This window comes from Capsicum annuum, chromosome 3 (assembly GCF_002878395.1).
Source record: "Capsicum annuum cultivar UCD-10X-F1 chromosome 3, UCD10Xv1.1, whole genome shotgun sequence".
In the NCBI taxonomy this organism is placed as follows: Eukaryota; Viridiplantae; Streptophyta; class Magnoliopsida; order Solanales; family Solanaceae; genus Capsicum; species Capsicum annuum.
In genome coordinates, this window is record NC_061113.1 from 243182207 (window position 1) to 243200557 (window position 18351).

Sequence of the window (18351 nt, forward strand, 5' to 3'; positions counted from 1 at the left end):
AAACATTCAGTCTGACCAAACATGAAAAAATTGAAAAACATTTTCTGGTTTTCCAGAGTACCATCACCCTATATCATAAACTTCGACAATAGTCAACCTATAACAATCAGAACTCTGTATGCTGCTTGCCCATTCCAACCAAAAAAAAAAAAGAAGAAAAGGAACACAACTAGCTGTTTTCAAAACAAAATAAATTATAGTTCTCAGAAGGTGAGTAACATTCCCTGCAAACAAGCACTAGTTCCATAACTTCATGGACCATGTCCATTGTCAAACCTTTTGATTGTTGAATTCTAGCTTTGGGAAATTAGAACTCCAGAATAAGTTTTTTATTTTCCTATGTAATTCAAAAGTACAAGGCATTACCAATCATATATGGGCTAGATGTCAACAGCAATCTTCCCATCAAGCTGTGAGAACTCTTGGAAGAAGGCCTTAAAGTGCTCGTACGAATGCTTCACATCATCCACCGCGCACATTTCTCTTATGCTGTGCATTGACCACTGTGGTGCTCCTACATCAACGGTTCGAATACCTACCCCACTTGCCAATATAGGTCCAATGGTAGAGCCACATGGCATATCATTGCGAACCACAAAATCCTGCAAAACAAGTCTCTCTCAAACATCTAGAAACTACGGTAAATATATGTGATGACATAAAACCAAACAGATGGCAATGTAGTAACTGTACATCTGTGATAATAGAACAACATAACATTTGACAAACACAAAGGTTCAGAAAGAGACGGATTGATCTTTAGAAAACATCAACCACGACATCTTCATGTTGGACAGTTTCTGGGATGATCTGCTCTAGGGGTCCACCATAATTAACCGACCTGAATAGGAATGTTGTGCTTAGCAGCTATTTCTCTGAACACAAAGGAAGTGACAGCATTGGTTGCATAACGTTGATTAGCGTTATGTTTAATAACAAGCCCACCATGAAATTTGGGTTGATGATTCTCTTCGTGCTTGTCCTGAAATGAGAACTTAAAATCAAGATCAAAGCCAAAGTACTTCGATTGTAGACTGTGACATATGAAAGAACCTACCGAATAGTTAGGATGCAAGGCATGTGCCATATCAGCAGAGACCAGGAAGCTCCTCTGGATTGCTTTCTGTATTAACTGAAGTGCAATGTACAAAAATATCAGTAAACCAGGAATAAACTTTCATTCAAGCTACCAGAAGTAATGAAGGTACAACTACCTATAAGCCTTGGTCAATTAACTACGAAACACAACACTTACATGCACTCACTAAAATAAACTCTGAAAAATATATATTTTTCCAAATTCTTTTTGTTGCTAATTATTATTGTCATTCTTTTAGCATATAGGATCATAGAACTAACAAAGGAAGCGTTATGGAAAGAAGATTTAAGCATTATAATATATATTATTTAAGTAAAAGCAGGCTATCCATCTCCCTATCTTTCTATTAGAAATTCTTTTGATAAGGATTGTACAAGGCAGTGATTGCAATATTTAAAATCCAGATATTTTACATTTTTTCTTAGTTTCAATGAGAAATTCTATCAAAGGAAATTCCATGACAGGTAGTTTAGGGCTTCAGAGCACAAACTATATTAGTTTATCGTTTTATAAGGAATTCCATTAGGGCCAACAGCTAAATTAGGGGCATTTTTGTCCAACACAGCGATCTAGTTGTGGACATATCTTGGATTTTGAAAATATCCCCTCCCATATTTTTTCAGATAAGTGGACAAATAGGAAACCATTGCAGATATTTAATAAAGAAGTGTTATCTTGGTTTTTTCCAAATGAGTGGACAGATGGGAAGCATTGCAGACATTACAATAAAGAGAGATGTGTTAATCTCAACTAAATATAAATATTTTCGGACAGAATAGAAGTATAGCACCAGTTTTCAGCACGATTATGAACAGCAAGTCCAATTTCAATTTATCTTTAAAATTTCCACAATTTTCCCCCCAAAAAGATATTATCTAAAGTGATAACTAATGCCAGCATGAGAATGCATTAGGAAGAGTCTACAGTTTCTCTTTACCAGGTGCCAAAGTCCAAACATATTTTGTGTTCATGAAAAAACAATAGAAAATTTAACATATTGCAGCAATATGGAGAAGTGAGATAGATCAATTCAACTACCTTTGAATCTGGACTGAATGTATTCGTAATTCGTGAGAGAGCATCAAACATGACTGGCGATCCAGCTCCTTGAGCTGACTCAGACCCAACCTCTTCATGATCAAACAGAGCCACCATTCTTACACCAACCTCGTCCTCAAGAATCTTTTCAGCAGAAGTAGCATCTATCAGTGCCTGACATCAACACCGCCAAAGTTGTTTCATTACATGAATTTTAAAACAAGAAGCATCATTATTGCATTCCATGTTGATCCATTCAAATTATGCAAGTTCACATAATAGTTGATGCAGGAACAGAGGTACAAACGAATTACTGTTAAATGTAACGTCTTAATGTTACAATAGACAACTAGCAAATTACTTAACGGTTCTGATTAAGGATATTTTTCCTTTTCATTTTCATATTCTCTTTAAAGACTTCTCGTTCGATAAACCATCCCCTTCATAGGGGTCGTTCGGTAGGGTGTATAAGGATAAAATGCACAATATGGTGTATCAGTAATGCCTAGTATTAGTAATGGTAGTATTAGCTATGCTGAGATTTTTTTTAATCCCACTTCGGTTTGGTGTATTAAAAATATCATGCATTGCATAATTTCTAAAAAACAATATTTGTTTACAGAAATATTTCTAGGAAGTATTTCTAAGGCCAAATACATAAACGGCCCACTAAAGTTTTCGTGTTTTTTCATTTAGACACTTCAATTATAGTTATTACCTATTTGACACTTAACTTATTGTTAAAGTGTGACTATTGAACACAAAAAGCTCAATCCCAAAACTAAATAGGTGTGTGAAGCTTAAATGCAAGCTAGGCGGCAACATAACCAATGAAAGAAAGCCACATCAGAGATAAAAAAAGAAAAAAGGAAAGCATTTTGGCCATCCGGAACATGCCCACTAGTCCACGACCTCCCCCACTCGTCCATCTCATCTCCCTCCTCACCTCCACCACCAACTTGATCAGAAAAGAAAAGCTGCCATCTCCGCTTCTCTTACCTCATTAATAACATTGATGCCGACACCTCTGCATCCTCTATTTCCAGAATGATTCATGGCGCTCTCTGTTTTGGGGCTCAGGAGGAGTGAAGGTTGTTCTTGCAGGGGGTGGGGGGTGGGCAGAGATTTTTGGATTTGTTCAATCCCTTTTTCTTATATCCGAAACTTGTGAAGCCATAATAAATTGAAAAAAAAAAATTAAATGGAAAGAATAAGAACTCTAAAAAAGGAGTCGCTGCTGCTGGTTTTGGAGCCTTCCCAGCATGGGTTTTCATTTTCCAGCTCAATGGAGCTGTAAGGAAGGGTAACTCTAACAAGTGTTGCTGCCCCATTTTCTTGGATTTGTCAACTAGAGATGATTATTATCCATTAACATCAAAGTGAAAGAATTTACAAAAAGAAGAGAAACGGAAACAAATGAACAGAGGTAGCAAGGCAAAAAAAAAGCTCAATGAAAGCAGAGAGAATAGGGAGGAGAAAGAAGAAAAGAATATTTGGAAAAAAAAAAATTATTCACGGCTTCATCACGTGCTCACCTTCAGATGAAGAGCACTCCATGTGCCATCATCCATGTCAGTTTAAGGAGGCCAACAGTCCAAATTGAATATACGTTAAGTATCTAATAGGTAATAACCTTAGTAAGTGCGACAACTTTAAGGGATTGTCTATGTATTTAGCCTATTTCTAACAAGTGAAAAGAAGTGGAGAACTTCCAAAGCAAATTTTCAGCTTTCTAACTAAAAGACATAGTTCTATGTTTATGTAAAAATAAGGTAAGGACTAAACCCTTGCGAATTACAAAAAGTGACTACATTGAACAACTTTTCACTTTCCATCTCTTTAACTTACTGATCTTATATTACAAGTCCAGTTACACAGATCTGTGTTTGTGCTCCACATCTACATATTGACCATTAGTTTATTTGTGGTGCTTCTACTCGGTTTCTGATGAATCCACACAAGAAAAGTAATTTCTGTTTCCCAAACCAACATCTTCTTCTGAAATTATTTAGAACTTTACTAGAACTAAAGAGTTGCTATTCACAGCAAAGCTGCACCTTAGCATCCACGTGACTAAGACGGAAGATAATTGCCACTGACATGACAAGACTTTGGAAACCCACAAAGGGGCAAGCAGAAGGTGACACTCTAGGATAAGTGGACCTCTGTAAATCAATATCCACCATCAATTCCATAACACGTCTCTTGCCATCCTCGAGAGAGCAAAAGGCAGACATAACCTAGTAAAACACCACATTATTGAGAAACACTGCTTTAATACAACTTTTTGTTTTTCCTCTGTATATTCCTTGTAACAGTTGAAGACTGTAGCAGGTGTTGAATGGACCAGTCCAGTAGAGAAAGGAGCTCTTCTCCTAACAACCAAGAAATTGCCATAGGGATTATTATTTCATTGGTCTTCTATTTGCAAATTACCATCTGACTAATTATGCAATATAACATAAAAGTTCATTACTGCAGAACAGTTGCAGGGGGTCTCATACTACTATACCGCGGTGGTTTTAATTACTTGCACGTTAATAAATATAGGTTAGATGAAAGAGCAAGTCGCAATCTTAGTACAATCTTGTGGGGCATAATTTGAAAATATTGTGAGCTACCACTTAATTATCAGGGGCTGAATATATATAATACTTGCTAAAGCATTTTCACCGAAACATATAACAATCAGCAAAGCCGAGGTTCAGAGATATACACATTGAATCTTTCTTGTTCACATCCTGATGGGACTTATAACAGAACAGCAATCAAACACAGACACACAGTGACTTATCTCAATCACCCAACAACTTTGCATCAAAAAATTCAAAGATATAAAGAGCAAAATACTAAAAAAGGGCAGCCCGGTGCACTAAAGCTACCGCTATGCGCGGTATCCGGGGAAGGGCCCCACCACAAGGGTGTATCGTACGCATCCTTACCTTGCATTTCTGCCAGAGGCTGTTTCCAAGTCTTGAACCCGTGACATCCTAGTCACATGGCAGCAACTTTACCAGCTACTCCAAGGCTCCCCTTCAAAGAGCAAAATACTACAAATGGCATTTTATGTTTTACCTCAAAGGTGAACCATAAAGCATACACGTGGACTAATACCTAAACAAAATGTTTTGATAGAGCAACAAAACTGAGAACTAAAAATAGAGACACTTTGCAACTTCTAATAGAATATCATACCCAATTTCTATATGTAATTTCTGCACATTGCATTTAAATATGCCTCTATTAATATAACTATGATGCTTCCTTCTAATAAAATGAATAATCCAATGAAGCTTTCTGTATCCATGCATCATTTACCTTTAGAGAGCAAAATGACATGCATAAGTTGTCCAGTCTTCCAGAAAAAACAAATTCCTTCATGGCACCAGCAATAATACTTGGCTGAGTATCACATGCTTGCAACTCAAAGTCACATATATCACCTGGTTCACATCCTGCCTGAGCAGCAAGAAGCTGAAAGCAAAAAAAATAAAAAAATAGCATGAACACAAAACTGTAGCACACTAAAGATTTTGAAAATATACTTCACGCAGTGTAAGAAAAGCATCTAACAACTCAGATTCATTAAATGTAACATCGATAAGGATTGCAATTTAGCCATTTATGGTACCTGCAGAAGAAGGGAATGATGTTGCTCACCACCAGGATTTACCCTTTTACTGGACATACTTCCATCATTTGGAGCTCCATTTCCAATAGAATTGTCAATTGAAGCTGGTTTATTAAGTTCGGCCTGCAAAACGTTGTTAAATAGGCATACAGTCTAACAGGACACAACTTATTCCAAATAAGGAATCACATGAAGTTACAAATAATTTCTGTTTCATAATAATCCCTCCGTCCCAATTTACATGACACTCTTTCCATTTGAGACGTCCTGAAATATTTGATTCCATTGCACTAATAATGTTATTCTAGAGAACTTTCACTATTTTTTATTGGATTAGCCCAACTTGAACTTTTAATAAAGATTACAAATTCACTTAACTAGTCCAACTTTTAAATTTTTTTGAAATTAGTCCAACTTTTAAATTTTGGTGCAATGTTTCTCTATCTTTTTTTTTAAATCAGGAAAACAATAAAAATTAACAATGTTTCTCTATCAAACTAACTATGTACCCATCTTAAGTCCATGTAAATTTAAATACCGTGAAATTAAAAGCAACAAGGAAGTCGGTTTTTCCTCCTTCTATTTTTTGTGATGAATTCAATCCGCTTAATTTATAATGTCCAAAGTGGGTTTCAACTAATTTCAAGCAAGCAAATAGAAAGGAGGGTATATCTGTGTATGTGTTATGTCCAATCAAAAATATATTCAATTCAGAAGTGCATGTAAATGAGAAGACCCACCAGCATACCAAAAGCATAGCAGTCTAAAATTTCCAGATTAAGGGTTGTTCAGGGAATGCATGAAGCACTCAAGGGTCTAGCCTGGCGGTCAATGAAGTGAGGAGAACCATGAGATCTCAAGGTTCACACTCCAACAAAAGAAAAAAAATATATGAGATTTCTTCACATCTACCCATATTTTGGTGGGTAGTTACACAGTAGGCCAGTACCAGTGTAGCAGCCAAATGATGGAATAGTCGAGGTGCGCACAAGCTGTCTCAGACACCACCGACATAAAAACATATGTGTCAATTATAACTGAATATTCCTGTAGGAAAGAACTAGAATTTCCCAAATGGTGCTAACAAATTACGAATCTAAAGCAAGGAGAAAACGAATTAGTTCATCTCACAAACACAAGTCCACATGCATTAAATGCTTTTTCTGAAAAAAAAGGAATTTACTCCCAAGGTCCCATTTTATGTGGCATACTTTCCTCTTTAGTCCGTACCAAAAAGAATGTCACCTATATTAGAAAACAATTAACTTTCAAATTCCCCTTTAATCCTTATTGAAATGATTTACAACCACACAAATGTTCAAGTATCATTTTAGACCACAAGTTTCAAAAGTCTTCCTTTTTCCTAAACACCGTGCCAAGTCAAAGGGTGTCACATAAAATGGGACAGAGGGAGTAATTGATAAGGAAAATAGTACATAGAAGAGGACAAGGGGTCGTCAAGGTAGACAAAATAAACTATTTACACAAAACTTCCAGTCACACTAGATCTTGAAACAAAGAATTACACTACAAAAAATACACGAGCATCGACGTATGCAATGCAGCAGTACCTTAATTGATGTAGCCAATACTGGCAGAAGATGGTTCTGTGTGTTGACCTTAAATCCATCCTTCACATCTCTGTAAATATAAGAAGAAGACTATAATAAATACTCTCATAAACCATGGGTTAAGTCGTTAAGATACGTTGGAGAAGAAAGAGATGTTCTGACTCATTGAAGGTGCAACGCACATGACCAGATAATGTTTTTTGACGAATATGATTAGCACATGATACAGTGATGCAAATCCCTCTTGTGGGTTTAGAAGATTTAACAGCATGAAAAAACAATTAACACCCATGGAAATTATTCTTATGATCCCAATTGTATGTCACTTCACATACAAAAGCATAATCATGCTACATAAAACTCAATAGCTAAGCTAAGAACTTTTCTCTTCAAGTCTACTCAAACACCGAAACCACAAATCGTCACAAGTACTTCTAAATTTGATGAAACTATTAACTGATTCAAAAAGAAGTATTATATCTTATGAAATACATAGTACTAGTTCATAAGTCATAAATATCATTACCAGTGATGGCACCACATGTGTATGCAAGGGGATTCAATCCAAAGAATTACACCATACAATAGGGGAAAAAAACAACTCTTTTATGTATGTATGTGTGTGTGTGTGTATAAAAGTTTCTGAATCCCCTAGAAATAAAAGAAAACGGTTTTAGTGTAGTGGCAAAAAATGGTTTAAAGTTACTAGATGTTGCATTTTTACACTATTTCGATTCCCTTTGTAAGAATTCCTGGCACTGTTACTGACAATAACACAGTTAAAGAGATCCTCAAAACTTTCTTTATTTCCAAAAGGTAGGTTGCACAGAAATTGAAACGCCAAGCACCTCTGACACCCAAGATGAATTTTGAAACGTGCAACATCTGAATAAGAGTTCATCTTCTTACGGTTTTTACCTGTCTAAGTGAATTGCTAAAGTTGGAATTCGCATTATGGGCTCCTCAATTCTCACAAGCTTGTGCAAGTAGGATTCAGAACCATCTTTCTTCTTTCTTATGATCATCCTTCCGGCAACTGTTAAATCACGATCAAACCATGTATGCCAGAGACCACCACCATATGTTTGTACACCCACTTCCAAAAATCCACATTTAGTTACCTACAACAATCCAAATCAATAAGAATCATAGACCAAAATTCGACAAGCCACAAGTTCAAAACTTAAACAAGACGGAAAAGAATCATATCCCCTCTGTTTCAATACATTTGTCCTACTTTCCTTTTTAGTCTGTTTCAAAAAGAATGTCTCTTTCCTTTTTTCGCAACTCTTCAATTTCAACTTTCCCCATGGTATGTTTAAGACCATAAGATTAAAGGACATTTTCATACATTCTAAGTATCTTTAATTTAAGACCACAAAATTATTCAAAAGTCTAAAACTCTATGCCAATTCAAAACAGGACGTAGGGATTAATTAATTACCTTTGAAACTGGCTTCAGCTTCAGACAAGGACTATCTGTATGAGCACCAACTATGTGAAATCCATTTCCAGCAACGTACCTAGAAAGAATTGATTTGTTTCCAACCCCATTATTATATAAACACAAACACACCAAATTCAGAAACAAAAATCCCAAACTAAAAAAAATAAAATAAAATAAAATTTTGGTGCATACTTTTTACCAATAGCAAAAGCAACAATAGTAGAGTAATTCCTAGTGAAGAAATACTTGTTGCCAGCTTTCAAATCCCAATCTTCTCTCTCAAATATTTGTACATACCCTGCACTTTTGAGTCTCTTTTTTGCTTCATCTACACAACCCCACACAAATAAACATTCAATGTAACAAAAACACAAATCTATAAGAATTAAGAAAGTAAATCAAATATTGAGGGATAAAAGTAGTATACCAACTGCATGAAAAGCAGTAGGAGAAGCATTCAAGAAATCCACCAGATCGGCTGCTACTGCTGAATTCTCCATCCTTTGATTCTTTGTTACACTCGTACTCGTACTCGCATTCAAGATTTATTTTATTTGGAGTATCCTCGATATAAGTTTAACTGCGTATCGATTTAATCATGGATAATTATTGATGACAGAAGGAGTAATATTTTAATATATAAAGTAGTACTAATAGATAAATATATATAGTTTAATAAATATATTTTTAGAAAAAATAATAAAATAAAATAGTGGGATGTTGCTGTAATTGTCTTTCCTAATGCTAACCTATTTTCATGTCTTTTTCTTCTTTTATTTTTTAATGATTTTATTATTTTTATGGAGTTACTTATTTTTAATTTTATGTTTTTTTACTAAAAACTTCATTTTTATATTTTTACAGATTTTTGTTTTATCCTGACTTACCAGCATTATGAAAAAATAAATTTTGATTCAGAATTCAAAATATTAATATTTCATGTGTTAGTTTTTGCACAAATATATCAAATGCAATTTTTTGTTCTTTTTTTTTTTTAAAATAAAAAATAAAAAATAAAAAATCAAATACATAACTTTTTCTCTAAAACTATATTTCAAATACTTTGACGGTCTATAAAATTTTAAAATATCAAATAAAGTATCGATTTTCATTCGTTTAAAACCAGAAAAATAAATTATTGTTTTCACGTGAATTTGGCATTTCATGTTACACTTCGCTCAAGTGACTTTATTGATTTTAATTCATGAAGCTGACGACGTTTACGAATTAAAACAAAACTAATGATCTTATTAAGCATATAGGCAATCCTCGAATAATCTTCTGTCACCAAGAATGTATGCATTTTGCTGTAGTTAGTGCAATGTGATTGTGGTAAAGATTAAAATGGAAAAGCACACACTTTATTAAGTACATGTGCTACGCCACTAAAGGTATTTTTCAATTGTTAGGCACATATGCTCTTAGAAGTTGTTAGACTAAGTTTAAACATTTAAGATCTTTCTTGCTCAGCTTAGTGAAGTGGAAAGATTCAACTGTGAAACAAACTCATCATGGTATGAATATTTGCATACAAAAAACCAGCATCAATGATCTAACTTGTTGGGACAGTGTCTATTATTGCCTACACATGCACTCAGGGACAGGATATGCAATTACATCTCTGTCAATCTTTTTAGCCCTTGGCTCAGGTTGCCCCTGGCTTTTGCTATGCAGTTTCTTCATTATCCTTTTGAATTCTTCCTCAGGTACAGATGAATCTTCCAAGAATGGCAGCATCATTCTCTTGTTTGGCTTTATGTACTTTCTGTGTCCAACATATGCCCTATGTCCCTGACCACCAAAGTTCATAAAAGCAATCAGTATTGTACAATGATAACAAGATGTTGATAGTAAGTACTAAGTAGGTATGACTGACTGACTGACTGACTTATACCTCGAGTGCTCGGCCCATGTTACCTCCATGGGAATTGATGAAAACATCACTGCTTAGAGACACAATGTAGTCGATAGCTGCCAATGTTGAAGACTTCTCCAAGTAGGGAGTGAGCTCTCCGTTTCGCGCCAATGTATGCTTTGTCACTAAATTTGGGAACTCCTTCTGTAGAGGCTGCATAGCTTGTGTGCCTCCAAAGGGCTCTCCTCCAGCAACATATATACGAGCATTGTTTGGTGCTCCTAATCCCTTCAGAAATCTGCAACATAATGCCACGTTTCAGAATGATTTGAATTCCTTTTTGGTCCATAAAGTAAACAAGACAGTATGTTCAAGGATTTCAACAATTTTACCTAGCCATTTCTGATGCATTTAAGGGACACATTCCAGCAAGCCGCCGCTGTGCATGAGTCATGTTCAACTTGCCAGTGAGATACTCAGGATGAGATTCCCGTTCTCTACTTATAATACTGTCGTATTGCCTGCCTAAACCGGTAAGACATCCGGTTCTGATCCACACATCCTTCTCTAACCTGAGATGGATCGCGACATAAGGACCCTCGATCCACATTCTTCTAGCTATCTGATAGCCTAGCTCCCTTATTGGAGCTGCAAATCTCAGTGCATGGAATGCAACCTGTTCAAGTTACAACCAAACCAGTGAATTTTACAGTTAGCTTAGTTACTAAAAAACAAGCTGCAGTTTTTTACATTACCTTGCATTTGAGCTTCTGCAAGTCTGGTGGAAGATTCTTGGAGAGCTTAGAATCTAATCCTTTCAATATAAGCAGACCTTCTTGGTTTAGCTATTAAAACAAAAATACAACACAAAGCTATGATAATCGAATGTCGTAAAACTCATCCATTTTAATTTAACCAATTCTCTAGGCAGTTAGCTCAAGACGTACAGCAAAAGGAACAGTTCAATTTTCTTACTTGCTTGAGAAATCTGGCTCTAAGCCAGAGTGGTGATACATGAAAAGGAAGTTCGCGGTTTATCGTCTGCTTAGAAACAAAATGTGTCGATGGCAAAGACGCCACAATTCGAACATCAGCTTTCAGAATCTTCTTGAAATGCTCAACATCGAAAATATCCGAAAATTCACTGCACAAAACCAAATTTCAACACTGCAAAATCGAAAAAAATGTATAACAATCTTGAATAACCAACTCCAAGTAATGAAAATGTACCTTTCATCACCCCAAATGTGATTCACTTGCAAAACAGGAAGAACAAGAGCAGCTTCAAGAATTCTTGCTATAACAACTGCATCAACAATCTGGTTCCTTTGCTGGTTCAATCCACCAGAAGCCACAACAACCAAAAACTTCCTCTTCTCTTTCGAAATCTTTGCAGAAGCTGTTCGATACTTGAGACTGAAATCCAAACAAGGGATGTACCCCTGATTATCCGGTTGTTTCCAGAACTCTTTCTCCTCCTCGGTTAAGTTTCCGACTATCCCATGAGCCGGCAACGGCACCATTGCACTGGTAGACAGAGTAAACGGTTCATCATCTTGAGCGAAGTCTGAACCTGATGATGCCGCAGCCAAAACAGAGGCTAAGAACAGAGGAGAAGACGAAGAGTAATAAGAAGTATGGGCGCACGAGAGTGAATTTTGGAAAAGGGTAGTGAATGTGATCAACAAAATCCCAAAGAAAAAGAGGGCAATGAACAGAGAGACGAAACAGAAAGAGAGAAATGGGGTTGTTTGGGTGATTCTTGAATTCTTCCGGGGCGAGTAATGGAGAGAATGGAATGGAGGTAGCGAGAGCAAATGAGTGAAAAATGATGGGTTCATCAGAGAGACGAATGATGAACTCTTCGAATTTCTTGTTCGCGCCATTGATGATTGAGCTTTCTCTGTGTATTCAATGGAAGAAAATTTGGTTTTCTAGAGAGAAAACTGTCAAATAACAGAAAATTTTTGCTGAGGCAGTACTCTGTTTCTCTTTAAGAATCAGAAAACTGATGGGGAGTGGGGGGTGGGGGTGGGGGTGGTTAGCATTTACAGTTAAGTTGGTTAAGAGATTCTTTTTTTTTTTTTTGGTTCCTTTCCCGCCAGAACTTGAACAACTCATAACTGTATATTGCAGTTTTTCTCTGTACGACTTTCTTTTTGGTTCTTAAAAAGAGTTGCAAATTGCAGCAGATCGATTGTGCTTCTACTTATTGAACATGAGGACCCTTCACCTAGCTCGAAAAGGGCACGGGTGGTGGGTGAGAATGAAAACAAATGAATGACCACAACAAGTTTGAAATCGCAATATTAAGAAACATAATATAATTTATTTCAAGGGAATTTAACATATATAGCATATATATACATTTACAAAATGACCTGTCTGCACTGGTAATTTTCCGACGAGGCAAAACCAGTCTTCAATTTTCATGCACATCAGGCATTAGTTTTTTTTTTAAAAGAAGGCAATTTATCATTCTTGACTCTGTTTTTTGTCCCTGTTTATATGTTCTTTCAGTCTCCAAGATGGAGTAATTTTGGATGTCATTTGTGTAGTGTAGGAGATTTGCAATTTTGCATGGATAATCTGCTCTGCGCCTAATAGTAACAAACTTTCTTTTTCTGTTCCCTTCTCCAACTGAGATGATCTGACTTGTTTGTACTTGCAAGATTTGATCACTAAAGAAGCTGAAAAATCACTAAAACCACATCAACTAGTAGAAAAACCCGGAAAGTGCTGATATTCATATAGGGGTTCGAACTTGAACCTCTTGAAACGTCATTTCAGAATGTAAACAAACTAATTTCTTCTCAAATGGAGAAGGTGACAGATGCTTTTGTGGAGCGACCAGCAAATGACAACAATCTGTTGCAGATATACATGGTAATGTCCTCGACTTGTACAAATAACATTTCCAAAACCCAGAAGCCGTTTCTACTACCTTTCCCCCACCTTCAAAATGGTGGCTCATACTTGCATCTTCTGTTACATTTGTGTCAATTCCTGTTGCACTCTGTAAAGCTTACTGAGTAGCAATGTCCAAAGTAAAAATAAATTCAACAACATTTGTGATGTTCATAAGGGGTTGACACCGGCTAGTGCCATCAAAGAGACAGAAATATAACTGGTTAACCAAAATTCAGAGTACAGTTTTCAATCCTTAAACCAGAAAAGTTGGGCATCCATCCATTAGGAGAGAGCTGTCTTGACTTCAGCTGTGACCGCCTGTGGTGGTTTCTCAGCAGGAAGATTCACTACATTGCCCTTCTTGGCATAGTAGTCAATGACCTGCACATTAATCCAATACAACTTACTTAGCATGAAGGCCGGAAACTAAAGTAGCCCAAACAGACTACAAATGTGATTATAGACTTAACGTGTTTGGACCAGATCAAACAAACATTATCAGATCGAATGACAGCCATGCGCTGTATACAATGTTTGCCCTAAACTGAAAAGGCTATCTCAATTGCAAACTGAAAATTTTCTTTACAACACTGTGAAAAACGTTGCCAAACATCTTATAGAATATAGATTATGTTAGATTCATAAATGCAATTCTTAGTTTTGACAGACTTTCCCCAAAAGAGATCCTACTTGGCCCACACGCGCACAAAAAAATAAGTAGAGATAAACAGCTGTTTACCGGCTCAGTTTGCCTGTGGAAGGCTTCCAGCCTTGACTTGAGAACAGCAGCAGTATCATCTTTACGTTGTATCAAAGGCTCTCCAGTGACCTTCATGTAGACAAATAATACTGAATTAGATTCAGATGTCACAGAATGTTCCTTTTTTTTTTCTTTGATTGACAAAGTCCTTAAAGAGAAAGCTGTGAAGCTTAAGTTTGACAGAATTTAAGTGGCCTAGCAAACAAAAAAAGATAAAAATTTAATCAATTGTTTAGTGTATGTAGACACATTACAACAAACTACCTTCAGCAAAACAGACGTCTTCTTTTTTATTTTTGATAAGCTATAGTGGAAGACACAGTATTATCACAACAATAAAAATTGATAAACTTTGATTCTAGCATCTTACATCATCAGTCCCAGGTACTTTAGGAGGTGCAAATTTTGTATGGTATGACCGCCCACTAGCTGGGTGGATCCAACGTCCAGTAATTCTCTCTTCCAAGATGGCATCATCAATCGCAAAATTAAGGACCTTATCAACTTTAGTCCCTCGATTTTGAAGCATCACATCAAGCTGCAATAAGTACAGAAAGACTTCACAATCCTACTACAAGGATTCAAAGCTGACAAGAATTGCATATAAAGTACACAAAACACAAATAGGTAAGGATTAACGGGAAAGGAACCTTCTCGGCCTGCACCACAGTCCTAGGGAACCCATCAAGAATGAATCCTTTTTGACATGATGGTTTCTTTAATGCTTCGTCTATGATCCCAACAACCAAGTCATCAGAAACAAGTTCTCCCTGAAACGATAATACGAAAAAAAAAATACTGAGAAAAGGAAAACCAATCTGTTCTCCCTTATACTCTCTAGTTGAAACTTGAAAGAAGCTGATAAGTCAGAAGTATATAATAAGAATTTAAAGAACACTCAATATGACCTTATCCATGGCCTCCTTCGCCTTAATTCCCAAAGGTGTTTTGGCAGCAACAGCAGCTCTCAGCATATCCCCCGTGGCTAAATGACACAAGCAGTACTCATCTTTGATGATAGGAGATTGTGTTCCTTTCCCTGATCCAGGTGGGCCTGCAGAATTTTTCTAGGTTTAGAGGCTTTAACACTACAATATTTTGGAAAGTACGAAAATCTACAATTATCTATCACAAAAAAACTGGCAAAGCACGACAGAACTATTCATAAATCGATGCATAAGTTCATTTGATGGCAAGTCAACACCCAAATAAATTCAGATTGAGCGCATGGTTTTTGTCCATAGAAACTACAACAATCATATTAAAACACTATTGACATGAAATAAATAGTAGGGTTATAACTCATTAAGGCAAAACCAGCTCCAAACCCAAATCCGACTTTAAATCCTTCGCTAAAACCTGTGACTCTCTACACATCCGCACCCTACAAGCATTATGCATAAAGCTTAGAGGAGAAAAGGGACAAAAGACCCAACATGAAATAGGAGGCCAATTATTGTCTAGTCTCCTTTTCGAAGCATGTGGAATCCGGAGGAAGTTTTTTGATTTCTACATACGTTATTGCGACCCCAGACCCCACTTGGTGGGAATACACTGGGTCTGTTGTTGTGATACGTTATTGTGAATCAAATCAAGTCTATGCACTCCAGAACAAAGGATGAAACCCTGGTTTACCATTGCCAAGGTTGAGCAGGTAGTAGTTTGAATTACAAAGAGAATCCCAAAAGGAAAATCACCATGGAATATAGGCATATCGAGAGACTGCTTTACTGGAGCAGCCTATTGCTACTTTGTCCCAATATTGGCAAAACCCATACAAGAGAATATGAAATCACCTTCAGTAGTATGTACACTTCCCATCGCCTTGTATTGCATAAGCTAGAAACATACAACTAGGACTTTTACCAAATAAACCAAAATAGTCAAGAAACCAGATTGACAACATCCACGGTGAGGTACACTCATTACACGTTGAGGAGCTTCAATGGAAAATCAAGAAGATGCTTATCGTGGAAGAAATGCCTAAAAATGACCCAAGAACTATGATAAAGAGTGGGTCAAGTGATACACATATTTCATGGTCCAAATTCAAGTCCAAGAAGAGGAAGTCTGGGATCACATGAAGCCCAAAAAGAGGCTGAAAGTCAACCCCATATGATTCAAAGCGGGATGAAAATCAAGCCTAAATAGGCTGAAATCCACACCCCCAGACATTCTGCAAAAGTGACATTGGTTTGGTGCCAAAATTTGGCACTTCTTTCCTTATTTTTGTTAGCTAGTTTTTGGAAGTATTTTTACATGTTTTCCTAGTTTAAAGTTTCCTAGTTAGGCTTTTCTATATATTTCCATAAAAGTAGGATTCGAATCCCATGCTAGGATAGGTTTTCCCCTATCTATTGGAGTGGATTTTGTTTCTATTGTTTACACCTTTGTGTGTGGTGACTATGGATTTACCTTACAACCTTATAAGAACGATTCTTTACCTAATTAACTCTTAACTTGATATCTTTGGTTTCTACTAAAGTAAATTAAAAAAGGTGATTAGTCTTATACTAATTGTTGTCTCTAATTTCTTCGATATAGGTATCTAGATCACTTTTGATCTAAGTCCTTAACTTGACACTATTTTTTTGGCAAAGTAATTAAATGATATTAGATAAGCATCACGAAGATGTATAGTTACAAACACACGAGTGTGCAAGAAAACAATCAAAGGGGTCCTTGAATTGACTTTATTAGCATCATAATTAGTCTTAATTCTCTAATTTTGAAGAGATAATACCCAATTACCCCCCGAACTATACCCAAAAAGGCTATGACACACCTCAATTTAAAGGGAATCCTATTACGCCTGAACTAATTAAAAGTGTAATTTTAACACCCTAAGTGCCTACGTGGCACATACGTGGCACAACACACTAAAGTGTCCACGTAGGCACACGTGTGTTCCACCAGACAACAGATCTGTCTACCAGGGCAGACAACAGGCCTGTCTACCAGGGCTACAACAGATAGGGTTAGTAATCACCTGATATTTTATCTCTGCCGGAAATTGAACCTGAGATCTCAATGGTGCACGTCATTGACCACTAGCCAACACCCTTTGATGCAATAAAAAAGCGCAGCGCGGTGCACTAAAGCTCCCGCTATATGCAGGGTCCAAGGAAGGGCCCGACCACAAGGGTCATTGTTACTTTGCATTTCTGCAAGAGGCTGTTTCCAAGGATTAAACCTGTGACCTTCTAGTTGGTGCAATAATTTACAAAATTCAACTTCAATAACATGGAAAAACTATAGATCTGATAACAATTTGGGGGAAAACTCATATAAAGACCTCAAAAAAAATAACTTTAAGAACCAACACCACATAAACTTACCAATAACACCCCACAAAACAAAACTTACAACCTAATAATCCACAAAATCCCTCTCCAACAACATAGCAAAACTGTGGATCTGATAGCTATATGGATGCGAAAACCATAAAAGCAGTCAAAACAAAAAGAATTTTCATGATTAATACCGCATATAACAACATACAAAACACAAAAAAGAACATTGACAGATGTGAGGAATATTATTACCAATGAGAATTAGACGCTTGTCGGGTTTGGAGGAACACTTCATGCGGCGGAGGAGTTCCGACATGATACTCTCGGAGGGAACATCTTCTAAGTTCACCGATGTCGACATTGTTCCAACTCTCTCTCTCTGCAATGTGCTTTTTTGGGTTTTTGACAGGGAGATATGCGACACTTTCGGGTGTTGGATTTCGGAGATTCCAACAATCCAAGGTTTTGGACTTAAATGACCATTATGCCCTTGACCCTATCATTAATTATGTTGGGTTGATACATTACTCGAAAATAGATGTGTGGGCATATAAAGAGAGATGGGATAGTAAAGAAGTTGTTCGGAATAAGGTGGGAATGGCCTCGGAAGTGAAGCTAAGATGTTTCAGACATGTGAAGAGATAATATGCACATATGTCGCAATGAGGAGGTGTGAGAGCGCATGTTGCACGGAAATGAATCAACGCGTCAAGTTAGTTAGATCTTTGTCATATCAGTAGTTAGTTA

General features: G+C 36.6%; 3 protein-coding genes across 3 annotated transcripts; all 3 read right to left on the reverse strand.

Annotated features, from left to right (window-relative positions):
• Nucleotides 1-174: 174 nt before the first annotated feature.
• LOC107862692 (probable aspartyl aminopeptidase) lies at nt 175-9537 on the reverse strand. Its single transcript, XM_016708331.2, has 11 exons — nt 9214-9537; nt 8979-9114; nt 8784-8862; nt 8258-8460; nt 7340-7409; nt 5769-5891; nt 5456-5611; nt 2138-2311; nt 1058-1132; nt 842-982; nt 175-602 (listed from the first exon to the last, which is right to left on the reverse strand). The coding sequence occupies exons 1-11, from the start codon at nt 9284-9286 to the stop codon at nt 381-383; spliced, it is 1452 nt and encodes a 483-aa protein (XP_016563817.1). The 5' UTR covers nt 9287-9537; the 3' UTR covers nt 175-380.
• A 740-nt stretch (nt 9538-10277) lies between these two features.
• On the reverse strand, nt 10278-13346 carry LOC107864916 (O-fucosyltransferase 37). Its single transcript, XM_016711317.2, has 6 exons — nt 11872-13346; nt 11617-11785; nt 11397-11486; nt 11034-11317; nt 10681-10939; nt 10278-10577 (listed from the first exon to the last, which is right to left on the reverse strand). Exons 1-6 carry the CDS (start codon nt 12525-12527, stop codon nt 10362-10364), a joined length of 1674 nt encoding a protein of 557 aa, XP_016566803.1. The 5' UTR covers nt 12528-13346; the 3' UTR covers nt 10278-10361.
• Nucleotides 13347-13555: 209 nt separating this feature from the next.
• On the reverse strand, nt 13556-18145 carry LOC107862694 (adenylate kinase 4). The gene is made up of 6 exons (XM_016708332.2): nt 17857-18145; nt 15220-15365; nt 14962-15081; nt 14682-14849; nt 14291-14380; nt 13556-13932 (listed from the first exon to the last, which is right to left on the reverse strand). The coding sequence occupies exons 1-6, from the start codon at nt 17963-17965 to the stop codon at nt 13834-13836; spliced, it is 732 nt and encodes a 243-aa protein (XP_016563818.2). The 5' UTR covers nt 17966-18145; the 3' UTR covers nt 13556-13833.
• Nucleotides 18146-18351: the final 206 nt, after the last annotated feature.